General features: G+C 32.4%; 2 protein-coding genes across 6 annotated transcripts in view; one reads left to right on the top strand and one right to left on the bottom strand.

Moving 5' to 3' along the window:
- The window catches only part of jus (julius seizure), a 452,703-nt gene that overhangs the window by 83,963 nt on the left and 351,666 nt on the right, over window positions 1–17,074 (bottom strand). The window lies entirely within an intron of this gene.
- LOC135707916 (ATP-binding cassette sub-family C member 4-like) overlaps window positions 1–17,074 on the top strand; it is a 116,118-nt gene that overhangs the window by 34,020 nt on the left and 65,024 nt on the right. The window contains exon 5 of the mRNA XM_065229835.1: window positions 7,770–8,459. Within this exon, the coding sequence (XP_065085907.1) occupies window positions 7,770–8,459 (690 nt within the window). The remainder of the gene's footprint in view (window positions 1–7,769; window positions 8,460–17,074) is intronic.

Raw genomic sequence — 17,074 nt, 5'->3', positions numbered from 1 at the left:
GTTTGCGAAGTTTGGAGATCGTTTGAACAGTGCCAATAAAATCTGAAAAATTTAGAATTTTTTGAAGTTTTAAGATGTTGAAGAATTAGTTCAATAGTGTTAGGGCAGTTCCACGAACTTCAGGAAAATTTTTATTCATTGAAAATCTTGGAGCTAAATTAATCATTTCGTTTTAATGTCTGGAAAATACTTCTAGGAATTTCCGAAAATTTCAAGAAAGTCCAAAGAATTTCTGAGAAGTTAATTATTTTTTGGAAAATCTCAAGATCTTTACAGAAGCCAGCTAGCTTAAAAATAACAACGGGAACGTCATATAAGTCCAGAAAACTTTAGGGAAGACCCTAGAAATTCAAGGAAACTTTCTTCACTTCAGGATAGTTTCAAGAACATTAGGAAAATGCTGGAACATTTTAAATGAAGTGCCGCCAGCTTCAGTACGGTTTAAAGAAATGGAGCAACTTTAGGGAAGACAATGCATTTTTTACTGATTTCAGGAAAATAACGGAATCATTTTAGAGATTCTCAAATTTTTGGAGAAATCCAGAGAACTTTAGAGATGTTTTCTAAATTTCAGAAAGTTTTGAGAACCCCACAGAAGTTTAGTGATTTTCTAGGAAAATCAGAAATCTTCAGGGCACTTCTGGGAAATTTTTAAAACTTTTGGAACTTGCAAGAATTCTAGAAAAATCTCAGGAACTTCAGATAAAACCCAAATTTGTTAGGAACACTGAAGGATCTTTAGGTCAGTCCAAAAACAAGCCTGGAAAGTATGAAGATTTGAAGGGAAGCTCCGTGAGCATCAAAGTAGTTTCGAAAACTTCAGAACAACATAAAGGCAATTCTATTAACTCCAGGAAAATTGTGGGAACTTTGAGAAGTTATGAGGACTTCAGAACAATACTGCGAACTTCAAGGAAGTTCAAAGAATTTCAGGGAAGCCCAGAGAACTTCGAGGAAGCCCGGAGAAATGGGCACACATATTTTTAGGAAAATTCCGGAATCTTCGGACTTAATATCACTGTAGCAAATAACAGCTGTAAAATCTTCGATTTTCACGAGTTCAATAGGTCACAATGGTAGTTGTCTTCAAGATAATCACTTTCTGTCCACAAATCGTACTATCAACGTTATATTCATTTCTATCATAGAGTAAGAACACGGTACTTGTTAGGTTTTCCTTTGAACTCTTATCTTCTCTTTCTAAATCTCTAATCTCTCGTTTAACGATTTCTGATAACCGTTGCAGAGTGGGCCGGCAAATGTAATTGTTGATGCTAATTTGTAACTGTTATACTGTAATTTACAACAGTCCCGTTTCAAGCCTGTCTTTTGGCATCTGTTCGAGATTCATATTCTAGCTTAAATTAATAACATCAATTGCCTGTTCCTCTGCACACGATACCTTGAAAGCACCCATGAATGCGTAAAACTTCACCTATTTTGAATAAAAGTGGCTTTACTCAGTACTGGGTAAAACAATTACCCATTTAATGAGTAACTTTTACCTATCATGTATGTTTAATGAGTAACATTAAGGCTGATATAAATTTTATTTTTAAATTATGTCATATATACCCCCCCCCCCTCCCCCTTAAAAAATTACAATATATTGAAGGGGCAACAACATAATTTACCCTATTCAAACTCGTATATAGCTCTCCGTTTTATCTTAAACTGCACGAATAATTATCTTTTATTATTAATTTAATTTAATACAGGATTTTGAATAGGGCTAAATTTTTGTTACCCCTAATTGCTAAATTCATTTGGCAATGTTGAAAGGGGATGGGCGGGTGCTGGGGTTGACTTTATGCATATTTGAGACAAATTAACTCAAAATAGTAAGCTCTTTTCCTAACAACTTTAACTTACTTTTTTACTTATGGGACAGTGCTAAAATTTGGGTAAATTCTTAATTGGGATATTAGATTTTTAGCGAGATGTCTGAAGGCTCAAAAATATAAAAAAAAAACAGAAACAAAAACAGAAAATCAGAAATTCAGAAAATCAGACAATTATAAAAACCAGAAATCTAAAAATTCTATAATCTTAAGATCAGACACTCAGACAATCAGACAAGTAGAATAGCAGAATATTTTAAAATCAGACAATTCAGAATGTCAGACAATTATTAAAAGCAGAAAATAAGAATTTGCGACCGTCAGAAAATCAGATTTCCGAACATTAGATATTTAGAAAATCAAAAAATCAGACTATCAGAAAATCCACAAATACGAATATCGTGTTATCTTAAAATCAGACAGTCAGACCATTAGAATATCAGAATATCATAAAATCAGAAAATCAGACAAACATAAAAGCAGGAATTCAGAAAATCAGAAAATCAGAAAATCGAAGAATCGGAAGATAACAAATCATAATTTCCGAAAATTAGGAATTCTGTAAATCAGCAAATCAGTCAATTACTCAATCAGGATATTAGAAAACAACACATCAGATAATTAGACAAACAGAAAATCAGATTATAGAAAATTTAAAAAAAAATTGAAATTCAGGAAATCAGATAATCAGACAATCAGAAAATTGGAAAATCCTGAAATCTGAAAATAGTTTATTCTTAAAATCAGACAATTAGGGAATCAGAATATCAGAATAGCATAAAATCATAAAAATCAGACAATCAGAATATTATAAAATCAGAAAATTAGACAATCATAAAAGCAGAAATTAAGAAATTCAGATTCAGAAAGTCAGACAGTCAGAAGACAAAAAATCAGAATTGCTAAAAATTAAAAATTCAGAAAATTAGAAAATCAGACAATTACAAAATCAGTCTATCCGAAAAAAATCCGATAATTAGCCAATCAGAAAATCAGAATTACAGAATTTCCAAAACTCAAAAAACCAGGAAATCAGAAAATCAGACAATCAGAGAATTCGAAAATCCAGAAATCTGAAAAAAGTTTAATCTTAAAAGCAGACAATCAGACCATTAGGAAATCAGAATATCAGAATAGCATAAAATCATAAAACCAGACAATCAAAATATCAGAATATCATAAAATCAGATAATCAGACAATTACATAATCAGAATATCAGAAAACGACAAATTAGACAATTAGACAATCAGAAAGTCAGAATATAGAGAATTAAAAAAATAGAAAATCAGAAAATCAGGCAATCAGGCAATCAGGAAGTTTGAAAATCCAGAAAATCAGAAAATCAGAAAATCAGAAAATCAGAAAATCAGAAAATCAGAAAATCAGAAAATCAGAAAATCAGAAAATCAGAAAATCAGAAAATCAGAAAATCAGAAAATCAGAAAATCAGAAAATCAGAAAATCAGAAAATCAGAAAATCAGAAAATCAGAAAATCAGAAAATCAGAAAATCAGGCAATCAGGCAATCAGGAAATTTGAAAATCCAGAAATCTGAAAACAGTTTAATCTTAAAATCAGAAAATCAGAAAATCAGAAAATCAGAAAATCAGAAAATCAGAAAATCAGAAAATCAGAAAATCAGAAAATCAGAAAATCAGAAAATCAGATCAGAAAATCAGAAAATCAGAAAATCAGAAAATCAGAAAATCAGAAAATCAGAAAATCAGAAAATCAGAAAATCAGAAAATCAGAAAATCAGAAAATCAGAAAATCAGAAAATCAGAAAATCAGAAAAGCAGAAAATCAGAAAATCAGAAAATCAGAAAATCAGAAAATCAGAAAATCAGAAAATCAGAAAATCAGAAAATCAGAAAATCAGAAAATCAGAAAATCAGAAAATCAGAAAATCAGAAAATCAGAAAATCAGAAAATCAGAAAATCAGAAAATCAGAAAATCAGAAAATCAGAAAATCAGAAAATCAGAAAATCAGAAATGTTGAAAATCAGAAAATCAGACGATTAGAAAATCAGAATATCAGAAATTAAAATCATAAAATCATAAAATCCACAAATCTAAAAATCGTATTAGGGCCTGTTCATAAACTACGTAGACAGTTTTTTGGGATTCTTGACCCCCCCCCTCCCCCGGCGTAGACAATTGCCCATACAAAAAATTTAAAATTTGTATGGGCCGTGGATAATTTTCAACCCCCCCCTCTAAACTGTCTACGTAGTTTATGGACAGCCCCTTATCTGAAAAATAGAAATCTAGGAAATCAGACAATCAGAAAAGCCGACAAACAGGTAATCAGAAAATCAGAGAACTAGAAAATTAAAAAATCAGAAAATCATACAACTAGAATATTAGACAATCAGAAAATCAGGAAATCAGAAAATCAGGATAATCAGAATATCATGAAATCATAAAATTAGGTAATCTCAAAATCAGAAAATTAGAAAATAAAAAATAAAAAATTCAGAACATCAGAAAACCAAAATGCCAGACATTAGGAAAATCAGAAAATCAGAACATCAGAAAATTAGAAAATCCAGAAATCTGAAAATAAGAAAATTAGGAAATTAGAATATCAAATAATCAGACAATCATAAAATCAAAAAATCAGGATTTCAAAATATCATACAGACAATAAGAAAAAAACAGAATATCAGACAATCAGAATCAATATTAGAAATAAGAAATGGATAGTGGAAAAATTTAAATTGGAAAATGGAAAACGGAAATAGGGATTGCAAATGGGAAATTGGAAATTGGAAGTTAGAAAATGGACAATGGAAACTATAGATTGGACCAAACCAACGGTTGTTTTCAGAAAATCATGAAATTAGAAGATCATAAAATCATAGAATCAAGAAATCCGAAACTAGTTTAATCTTAAAATCAGACAATCAGACAATCAGACAATCAGACAATCAGACCATTAAGAAATCAGAATATTAGAGTAGCATTAAATCATAATGATTTTATCAGAATGCAATCAGAATGTAGGAAAATTAGAAAATCAGAAAATCAGGACATCAGAAAATCAGAAAATCGAAAAAACCAGAAATTCAGAAAATCAGAAAATTAGAAACTTAGACAAATTGGAAATTGGAAAATTGAAGCTGAAAAAATGTAAAATGTAAAACAAAAAAATTAAAATTAAAATCGGAATTTGAAAAATGGAAAACGAAAATTGAGATTGAAAATAATTGGACAATGCAAAATAGAAATTGGACTAAGCCGACGGTTTATTTTTTATAAAATAGTAAAACCATAAAACCATAAAATCAAAAAATCATTAAATCATAAAATCTAGAAACATAAAAATCGTATAATCTGAAAAAAACAGAAATCTAAGAAATCAGACAATCAGACAATCAGAAAATCCGACAAACAGGCAATCAGAAAATAATAAAAAAAAAATCAGAAAATCAGTCAACTAGAATATCAGACAATCAGAAAATCAGGAAATCAGAAAATCTTGATATCCGAAAATTGTGCAATCAAAAAATCAGAAAATAAGAAAACAGACAGTCAGAATTTCAGAATACAATGAAATCAGAAAATTAGATAATCTAAAAATCTAAAAATTATTAAATCAGGAAATTAGAAAATTAAAATAAAAAAAATCAGAAAATCAGAAAAGAAAATCAGAAAAAAAAAACAGAAAACCAGAATATCAGACATTCATAAAATCATAAAATCAGAAAATCAGAAGTTCAGAAAATCTAGAAATCTGACAATGGTATAATATAAAAATAAGAAAATTAGGAAATTTGAATTTCAAATAATCAGACAATCATAAAATCAGAAAATCGGAAATGTTGAAAATCAGAAAATCAGACGATTAGAAAATCAGACGATTAGAAAATCAGAATATCAGAAAATCAGAAAATCAAAATATCAGACAGATAATAAGAAAATCAGAATATCAGAATATCAGAATCAATATTAAAAATTGAAAAATAGAAAATGGACAATGGAAAATATAATAGGACCAACGGTTGTTTTCTGAAAATCATAAAATTAGAAAATTATTAGAAAAATTGTATCCAGAAATCTGAAAATCAGAAAACTATAAAATCACACAATCAGGCAAGCAGAAAATTAGAAAAGCAAGAAATCAGAAAATCAGAGAATCTGAAAATCTTATTACAGCTTTCCCCCGAAGAACGCGTTACCCACTGAGTTGCACCCACTGCTTTTTCTCGGCGCTCTGATTTTCTGCGAGTTACTAGTTCTCCATTGTCACCACCCACATACAAAAAATCAGACCGACTGGTTGAAACCTCACCGAGAAAAAAGCGGTGGGTGCAACTCAGTGGGTAACGCGTTCTTCGGGGGGTAGCAGTATCTGTTAATCAGAAAATTAGAAAATCAGACAATCACAAAAAGGGAATTTACGTATTCTCGTCAATCTAAGTAGCGTTCATGCTTCTATTAGCATTTTATCAGCGTCACAAACACATATGACGTGTTTGTTTGTTTACATTTATTTGCTACTTGCTGCTCCATCCATCCTAATCGACAGAGTTGTACAAAACTGTTTGACAACGGGTTTACAACGCTTCAAACTTCGCTAACTACCCGCTAATCGTGTTTTTGCAATATAAGACTAATGTAGGGCTCCTGAACTTTATTTTAGTCGTATATCATCAACCTTACTGGGATGATGAATGACCTGTCCAGGGAAGTTTAACAACAAATTCAACCATCAACCGGACCAGCAATTGAACTCGCTCTACTGACGTCAAGTATTTCAGATTGAATGAAAGTTCACTAGCCAAAATACCCACTTTTCTGCAGAAATAGCAAATACACTCTGAAGGACCGAATTTCGCCAAACATGCAAACTTTGCCTAGTTCCCCACGACCGTTATCATTACACGCATATAGGAAACCCCCCCCCCCCCCCCCCCAATCAACATTTTGTTTATCATAAATATTGTTTTATGACTGCAATCATCAGTTTTTGCGACGCTGCCGCCATCCGAATTTAGGGAAGTTACATTTTTCCAGTGAACCCACCAACCAAACAATCGACACAATTACCCCCGCCCATTTGAAACCGACAGTCTGCACGACCGACTCAGTAACCACATCGTAAAGTTTTCCGTCCTCACAACTTCGTTCCGTTCCGAGGTGAGGTGAGAAAAGTTCACACGCACCTCTTTCTTCTATCGCTTTGGTGATGGTGCAGCGAGGTTAATAAATCGTAGGCCTACCAGTATATTTGGTCGGAGACAAGGTTGCAAATACTCATTATAATAAAAATCGGAACACATTTGATTCATTATCAGCGATTTTATTCATTTTCACTCACTCACTCACTCAGCGATCATACTCATGGTAAAACATTTAATTTTTTTTGAATCCATTATACCGAAAAAATATGATTTTATGCTAAATGAGCAACTGCAACCTTCTAGTTGGCCAATTTTATGCTTCTGCAGAGTAAGTACGGAGTTGCTACACTAGAACCGAAACAGAAGGTAGTTCAGAATTTACTGCTCGGCAGTAGTGAACGAACGGAAGCCTAATTTTCAATCAACACGCTATTTAGCTTTTTGATGTTTTGACGCATATTAAATACTGCTAACTCCCCGTAAATCGTTACTCGTTAAATCATAGAATCAACTTATCGAAATAACCTATTACAAATCGCCTACCTATATGCAACTAAAGCCAAAAGCGCCCTGGCCGAAAATTAAATGTAACCAGAAAGTTATGCCCATCTGAATCATTCAAAAGTAATCTCGAAGTAGTTTCAAAAGAAAAGTAATAACTCAGATCCTTGGCCTTACTCGCAATGGGCATCGCTCTCTGGGCAGCATATTCAGCAGAACCATTAACACCCCTGACAGGGGCACGTTTCGTCCATTCCAATCCAATTTCTAACCTTTCTCTACTTTCATTTCCCCCGCAGCTTGGGTCGGCAAAAAGGCCGCCTCGTTCCGGCTGAAAACGGCCACCCGCACGGACCGGCGGGTGCGCTTCATGAACGAAATCATCCAGGGCATCCAGGTGATCAAGATGTACGCCTGGGAGTCGAGCTTCGGTCGCATGGTGCACCAGATCCGACGGCGGGAGATCCGGGGCATCCGCGGCACGCTGTTCATACGTGCCGGGCTGCTGTCGTTCAATCTCGTTTCCCGGCTGTCCATCTTCCTCAGCCTGGTCGGGTACTGCTACTTTGGGCACGTATTCACGGCCAAGAAGGTTTTCATCGTTACGTCTTACTTCAATCTGCTGTACAGTTCGATGCTGCACTTTTGGCCTCTGGCGTTGACTTCCACCGCCGAAGGGTTGATCTCGATACGGCGCATCCAGGAGTTTTTGCTGCTGCCGGAGCGAACGATGGTGGAGCCGAAGGCGGCCTCGGAGGGGAAGACTAATGGGCAATCGCCGGCGTGTGGCGAAGATGAGAGCGAAATAAAACTGATGGAGAACGTGAAAATGGCCAACGGAGGTGACGGGGAAAAGGTTCCAATGGCTGCGGTCGGGAAGGTTCGCAGCAAACGGTTCGTAAATAAGAAGGGTTTCGCCCGGAGGGGGATTTTTATGCGAAATGGAACCGCATGTTGGAGCAAGAATGCCGGTGAGGACGAGTCGAAAGGTGAGAATCAATTTCCTTTTTTTTTGAGTGATTAAGCAAGATGATTCATGTTTATTTTGACTGGAAATTTTCACCAGTGGATGTTCTTGACGTTTGCTGAGTAGAAGCAATTAGTTGTCATGAATTTCGACACCTTCCCTCTGAAGTGGAAAATACGCCCCTCTTCATGTCCGTTAAAATATTCTTTAGATGTTTGTTTTATAATGTCAACTAAAATCTGGTTGTTTTTAATAGTTTTAAATGCATTTAGAAACGGCCCAGAACAAGGAGAATTTTAGGAAAATTTGACGAATTACTATTTTTGAGGAAAGCGGCGAAAGCACTTCTCGGAAGTTATTAAAATAATATCTAAAATTCTATCACTCTGAACTGAATTTTGTTTTTGGTCATCATTATATAACACTGAAAACTTGCTATTAGAGATATAATAACATGGCACAATTTAGGACAATTTCGCTCTCTTTTCAGTTTAGGAAAAGTAACGAATGGCAAACCACATATAACTCATGTGGTCACTTCAATCTTGTTTAAAATTTATACAGGGGAAATAGCTCTAATGGTGGCCAATGGATCTGAGATTGGGCCCATCGCTAAAAATCTGATATTTATCAATTTTATCTAGATGAACGCGTCATTGGAACTGTACTAATGGATATTTTTGGTTACTATTGAAAATTTAGTCGTTTACTGATTTATGTATGGGCCCAAATTACGAGCATTTAGGCCGATATTACATCCATTTCCCCTACATAACTTTGGATTGGTTACTGGAAAAAAAAATATCCGAACGCATTTCAAATGGAAACGTGAAAACTTTTTCCAGCGAACAAATTTCCTGGATTTGTCTTTGAAATCCTCTCACATTTGTTGTAATACCAATTAGATCGATTGGGATTTTACATAAAGAGACATTAATTAACTAATTATTCATAATCAATAATTTGAGTGTCTTTTATGCATGTTGAAATTTGGGTAAAATTACCATAAATTTGATATTAGATTTTTAGCGTGAAGAATGTTTTGACCACGCCTTCAGTCACCAGAAATTTAGAAAATTAGAAGAAAATCTGAAAATCTGAATATCAGAAAATCAGACAAACAAGAAAAATCAAAAATCTTAAAATCAGAAAATCTGAAAATCAGAAAATCATACAATCAGAAAATTAGGAAATCAAAAAATCAGACAACCTGAATATCAGACAATCAGAAAATCGGACAATAACAAAATCATAAAATTAGAATTTCCGAAAATCCGAAATTCAGAAGATCGTAAAATTAAACAATTAGAATATCAGAAAATCAGAAAAGTTGGAAAATCAAACAAATTGAATATTGGAAAATCAGAAAATAAGAAAACCAAACGAATTGGATATTGGAAAATAGATAATGGAAATTTAAAAACTGTAAAATGTAATGAAAAATGAAAAATGGAAATTGAAAGATGAAAATGGATATTGGAAATAGGTAATTGGATACTGGCAACTTCCCAGAACAGTAGAAAATATAAATTGGAACAAGCCGATGTTTGTTTTCAGAGAATCTTAAAATCATAACATCATAGAATCAGAAAATCCAGAAATTTGAAAATCGTATAATATGAAAATTTCGAAATCAAACAATCAGACAACAGACAATCAGGTTTTCAGAAAATCAGAAAATGGGGAAATCAGACAATCCTAATATGTTAAGATCCAGAAAATTGTATAATATAAAAATCAGAAAATTTGAAAATCAGACAATCAGAGAGTCAGAAAATCACAATCTTGTAAACAGAAAATCAGAAAATCAAAGAATTAGAAAATCAGAAAGTCGTTAGATGATAAGATCAAAAGATCATATAATCGAGAAATACTAAAATCGTATAATCAGCAAATCAGCAATCAGGCAATCACAATGGGGCCTCATAGCCTAGTCAGTAAAGGCACGGTATTACCAAGCCGGAGGCGGCGGGTTCGATTCCCGGTCCGGTCGAGGGAATCTGTCGGGTTGGAAATTTTCTCGACTTCCCTGGGCATAGAGTATCATTGTGCTAGCCAAACAATATACAAATTCATTCATTGGTAGTGGCATCGAAAGCTCTCAATTAATAACTGAGGAAGTGCATTTAGAACACTAAGTTGAGAGTACGCAACAAGCTAATATGCTCTAAGCAATAAGCTTGAAATGCGAATAATAAGAAGAAGAAGGCAATCAAATCAGAATAACAGAATATCATGAAATCAAAAAATAACAAAATCAGATAATCATAAAATGAGAAAACAAAAAAAAATAAAAAAAAATAAACAATCAGACAATCAGAAAATTATAAAATATTATTATCAAAAAATAAGAAAATCAGAAAATCAGAAAATCAGATATTCAGACAATAAGAAAGTCAGAAAATCAGAAAATTTAAAAATCAGAAAATTTAAAAATCTGAAAATTAGACATTCAGACTATCAGACAATCAGACAATCACAATCGTGATATCAGAATATAAGAAAATAAGAAAATCAGAAAATCAAAGAATTAGAAAATCAGAAAATCGTAAGATCATAAGATCATAAAATCAAGAAATTCGAAAATCGTATAATCAGCTAATCAGAATGCAATAAAATCACACAATCAGGCAATCACAAAATCATCATATCAGAATATCAGAATATCATAAAAGCAGAAAATAAGAAAATCATAAAATTAACAAAATAAGAAAATCCAATATTCAGACAATCAGATCGTCAGCAAATCAGACAATCAGACAATCAGATCGTCAGCAAATCAGACAATCAGACAATCAGACAGTCAGAAGATTGTCGGAAAATCAAAATTAGAAAATTAGACATTCAGAATATCAGACAATCAGGAAATAGGAATTCAGAAAATGAGAAAATCAGACAATTATAAAATCAAACACATTGGAAATAGGACATTTGAAATTAAAAAATGGGAATTAAAAAATAACAAATAAAAAAAAATGAAATTGGAAAATGGAAATTCAAAATGAAAAAAATGGAAATTGGAGTAAGCAAAACGGAGATGGATAATGGAAAATATAAATTGAACCAGAAAATGGAATCCAGAAATCCCGAAACCATTAGACAATCAGGATATCAGAAAACAAAAAAAAAATCAGACAATTAGACAATCAGAAAATCATAACATCAGAAAATGAGAAAACTAGAAAATCAGAAAACCAGGAAATCAGAAAATCAGAAATCATAAAATCCAAAGATCTGTTAATCAAAAAATCCGAAAAAAAAACGAAAAATCAGAAATCAAACAATCATAAGATCGGAAAACCAGATAATCAGATTATCATACAAGTAAAGAAATCAGAAAATTAGAATACCAGTATTTGAAATTGTCATGGAAATTGGAAATTGGAAGCTGGATATTGAAAATTGGAAATTGGAAATTGGAAATAAGAAATTAGAAATTGAAAATAATAAATTGGATATTAGAAAGTTAGAAATTGGAAATTTGAAAATTCAAAATAGAAAATATAAAATGAAACATGGAACACGGAAATTGGTAATTGAAAAATGGATAATTGAAATTCGATAATGGAAAACTAAAAAATCGAAATTGGAGGCTATAAAATGGATAATGGAAAATGGAAAATGGTAAACGGTTAACGAAGTATAGAAATTGAAAATTGGAAACTGGAAAATAGATAATGGATAATGGAAGCTGGAACATGTATATTAGAATTGGAAAATGGAAAAATGATATTGAAAAATGAAAAATAAGAAATTGGAAGGTAGAAATTGGACTTCATAAAAAGGTAAATCAGAAAATCAGAAAATTAAAAATCAGGAATTCCAAAGATCTGAAGAAAAAATAATAAAAATACTATCAGAAAATCTAACAATCAAACAATTGTAAGATCGGAAAAGCAGCTAATCCGATTTTCAGACCAGAAAAGTTGTAGAAATCAGAAAATCACATTATCAGAAAATCAGCATTTGGAAGCTGGATATTGTAAATTGGAAATAGGAAATTGGAAAATGGATCATAGAAAAAGTAAATTGAAAGATTTAAAATAGAGAATGGAAAATGGAGAATTGAAAATGGAAAATGAAAAACACAACACGAAAATTGGAAATTGAAAGATGGAAATTGGAAAATGTATAATGGAAAATGATTCATAAAAAATGGATAATATAAAACAGAAAATGGAGAATGGAAAATGAACAATGGAAAATGTAAATTGAAAAATAGAAAACGGAAACAGAAATTGGAAATTAAAGATTGGAAAATGGATAATGGACAATCGATAATGGAAAATAGAAATAGGAAATTGGAAAATGGTTATTTGAAAATCGATAGTGGAAAAATGAAAACTGGAAATTGGAGACCGTAAAATCGATAATGGAAAATGGAAAATGATAAATGGGTATTAGTAAATAAAAAATAAAAATTGAAAATTGGAAATTGGACACTGGAAAAAAGATAATGGGTAATAGAAAATTGAATATGGAAATTCGAAAATGAAAAATGATGTTGGAAAATGAAAAATAAGACACTGGAAAATAGAAATTGGAGTTCATAAAATCAGAAAACAGGTAAATCCGAAAATCAGGACATTAGGAAATCAGAATATTAAAAATCAAAAAATCCATAAATTTTAATATCTATATATATAAAAATGAATTTCTGTCTGTCTGTCTGTCTGTCTGTCTGTCTGTCTGTCTGTCTGACCCTTATAGACTCGGAAACTACTGAACCGATTGGCGTGAAAATTTGTATACAGGGGTTTTTGGGGCCGTGGAAGGTTCTTATGATGGTTCGAGACCCCTCCCCCTTCTGTTAGGGGGGGGGGGATCCCATACAAATGAAACAGAAATTTCTGCATAACTCGAGAACTAATCAAGCAAATGGAACCAAATTAGGTATGTGGGGGCGAGTGTGGGGGTATAAGGAGATAATCATAGGGGGTAGCCCCTTAGATAATAGGGGGGGGGGGGGCTACGTACAATATAGCATGCTTTTTTTAAATCGGCGCATAAACTCAAGCTAATATTGAATCCCGAGCAAGACCGGGCACACGCAGCTAGTATAATATATAATATTAAAAATCAGAAAATCAAAATATCAGAATATCAGAAAATCAGAATATCAGAAAATCAGAATATCAGAAAATCAGAAAATCCAAAGATCTGTAAATAAAAAATCCGACAAAACGAAAAATCAGAAAATCTCACAATCAAACAATCATAAGATTGGAAATCCAGATAATCAGATTATCAGACAAGAAAAGTTGTAGAAATCAGAAAATCCAAAAATCTGAATATCAAAAAGTAAAGAAAACAGAAAATCAGAAAATCAGAATATTGCCAATTCAGAGAAAAATTAGCATTTGGCGTCAGATTATCAGCTTTAATAGCATGCTGTAGCTGTCAGTTGCGTCGAATTATTTTCCCTGAAACGGCAATATCAAAAAATCAGCATTTGGAAATTGTAATTTGAAAGCTGTATATTGTAAATTGGAAATTGGAAATTGAAAAATGGATCATGGAAAAAGGAAAATGGAAATTGGAAAATTTTAAATAGAGAATGGAAAATGAAGAATTAAAATGGAATATAGAAAATAAAAAATACAACACGGAAATGATTGGAAAATAGAAATGAATGTAAAATGGAAATTGGAAAATGAATAATATAAAATAGAAAATGGAGAAAGGAAAAAGAACAATGGAAAATGGAAATTGAAAAATGGAAATAACAATTTGGAAATGTAGAACGGAAATTGGAAAATGGATAATGTTCCCATCGGAACGATGACGGAAAAATAAAAACTGGAAATTTGAGACTGGAAAAATAGATAATGGGTAATAGAAAATGGAATATGGAAATTGGAAAGTGAAAAAAGATGTTGGAAAATGAAAACTAAGAAATTGGAAAATAGAAATTGGAGTCCATAAAATCAGAAAATCAGGAAGTTAGGAAATCAGTAAATTAGCAATAAGAAAATTCAACAATCTGAAAATAAAAAAAAATCAGTAAATGTAACATCAAACAATCATAAAATTGGAAAACCAGATAATCAGATTATCAGACAAGAAAAGTTGTAGAAATCAGAGAACCAGATTTTCAGAAAACCAGTATTAGGAAATTGGGATTTGGAAATTGGAAATTGGAACTTGGAAGCTGGAAATTGTATATTTGAAGTTGGAAATTGGAAAATAGATCATGGAAAATGGAAATTGGAAATTGGAAAATGCAAAACACAGAATGGAAAATGGAAAATGAAAAACTGGAGCAAGGAAATTGGAAATCTGAAGATGAAAAAATGGGTAATGGAAAATGGATCATGGAAATAGCAAAATGCAAATTTGAAAATGGATTATATAAAATAGAAAATGGAGAATGGAAAAAGAACGTTGGAAAATGTAAATTAAAAAATGTAAAATGGAAATTATAGTTGGAAATGGAAAACGGACAAGGAAATTATAAATTGGAGATTGGAAAACGGATAATGGACAATCGAAATTGTAAAGTAGAAAATGAATAATTGAAAATCGATAATGGATAGTTAAAAAACGGAAGTTGGAGACTGTAAAACTCGATAATGGAAAATGGTAAATGTTAAATAAAAAAAATTGAAAAAAAAAAATGGAAATTGGACACTGAAAAATAGATAATGGATAATAGAAAATGGAACATGGATATTGGAAATTCAAAACTGGAAAATCGATGTTGGAAAATAAAAAATAAAAATTGGAAAATGGAAAATGGAGTTTTCGTAATGGAACATGGGAATTGATATTGGAAATTGAAACGGATCATGAAAAATGGGAAAAGTTAATGGGAAAATAGATATTGGAAAATGGGAAATAGAAAATGGAGAATGGATAAATAAAAATAAAAAATAGAAATAGAAAAACTTAAAAAAGGAATTTATAATTTGGATAAGGGAAAATAGAAAAGGAAATTGTAAATTGGAAAATGTTTAATGGAAAATCGATAATGTAAACTAAAAATGGAAAATGGAACTAGGATATTGGAAAATGGATAATGGATAATGGAAAACGAATAGTAGAAAATGGAAAATAAAAATAGAAAAGAGAAAATGGAAATTGGAAAATGGAAAATTGAAAAGGAAACTAAAAATTTGATAATGGAAAATGCATAATGAAAATGGAAATGGCAATGGTTGATGGAAATTGTAAAATATTTTTTTTTTTATCTAGTTCGTTTATTTGGAAGGCTCAATCTTTTTTTTTTTTTTTTTTTTTTTTTATTATAGAGATTTTTAGCCTGAGGCTAGTTCATCTCTTGGAAGGCTCAATCGCGTTAGCTTTACGTAGCTTAGTAGGAGTTGGGCCGCTTACTCGCGGCTTACTAGAGGTTAGAAGGGTACATTTTCGAAGGATAGGATCAGGGGAGGAGCTTGGGGTAGGGTTTCGTTGTCTCATCAGAGCGTTGTCGCCAGTATGAACGGTAGTGCTGTTCTAGCTTCGTCCGGAGTTCGACCGGCTATGGTGGGTGACCAGTGGGCGACGATGAGACTCATCGAGACGGGGGGACAAGACAAACAAAAACTAAATTGTAAAATATAAAATGGATCATCGAAAATGGAAGTTGGAAATTAAGGATAATGAAAATTGGAGTTTGGAAATAGGATATAAGTAGTTCCACTCCAAATGACGAATCAATCCAGCTCAACCTTCTCCGATTTGCATGGCATTTTGTTTAATTCTAGATAGAGCTGGAATTAGGGCGTAACAGCTTTTGTAAACATTGACTTCTCTCGATGATTTCTAGAAAGCCAAGCAGTCATGGCATGATTACAAGCAAATTGGTATTCTCCCGCTCTCATACGCTCTCAAATATCACGCTTGATTTTACAAGCTCCTTTGATTTTGCGAGACTATTCACAACGTGTAAAGTTAAAGCTGAGAGTTTAATCGACGCAAACATGATTCTGTTGCAGCTCGTTTTCTTAGAAAGAGAAGGTATAATAATGCTATCTCTTTTTTCTCTTCACCGATGGCGATGGCAGACATGAAATGACTGCTGTCAGCATAACGGGAGTTTTGGTTGCGTTCGGGTGTAAAGCGAAAATCATGAAACTCAATCTCACCACAGTTTGGTGAGATTTGCAGTTGGTGAGTTTTGTTAGCTTGATATTCTGAGCTTACGACATGAACCGCAGTTGTTTGCTTGTTGATTTTTAGCTACGAAAATCAAGCGTGATATTGTGCTTTGGAGAGATTTGATTTTTTGATATTTTTCCAACACTGAAACCAAGGCTCGTCCACTCAAATCAACGTCACCATCGGGTAGCGGAAGACTTCCCCTTCTCGTTGGTTATGTTGGTTTGCGTGGGCGTGTCTTGAGTTTCGAGAAATCATCGAGAGAAGTCATTGTTTACAAAAGCTGTTACGCCCTAATTCCAGCTCAATCAAGAATTGTTTGTTAGTTGCAATCATTCACATTTGGGCAAAAGTTCAACCATATTTAGTTTTAAATTCTTTATCTAAGTTTTGTTTTCGAAATTTTTTAATAAATCGTAGCTCGAAAATGTTTAAAGTGTTATCGCAATTACGTCTGAGAATAATTTTGAGAAAGAGTTAAACATTTATACAACAAAAAATGTCTTGTCCAATATTTTTGGTTTTTTTTATTTAAAA

This window comes from Ochlerotatus camptorhynchus, unplaced genomic scaffold, assembly GCF_037179485.1.
Source record: "Ochlerotatus camptorhynchus isolate MF236.1 unplaced genomic scaffold, CSIRO-AGI_Acam_v1.1 ptg000323l, whole genome shotgun sequence".
Classification (NCBI taxonomy): domain Eukaryota; kingdom Metazoa; phylum Arthropoda; class Insecta; order Diptera; family Culicidae; genus Ochlerotatus; species Ochlerotatus camptorhynchus.
Note: the sequence above shows the minus strand (reverse complement) of the source record. Positions and strands in the feature narration are given on the sequence as shown.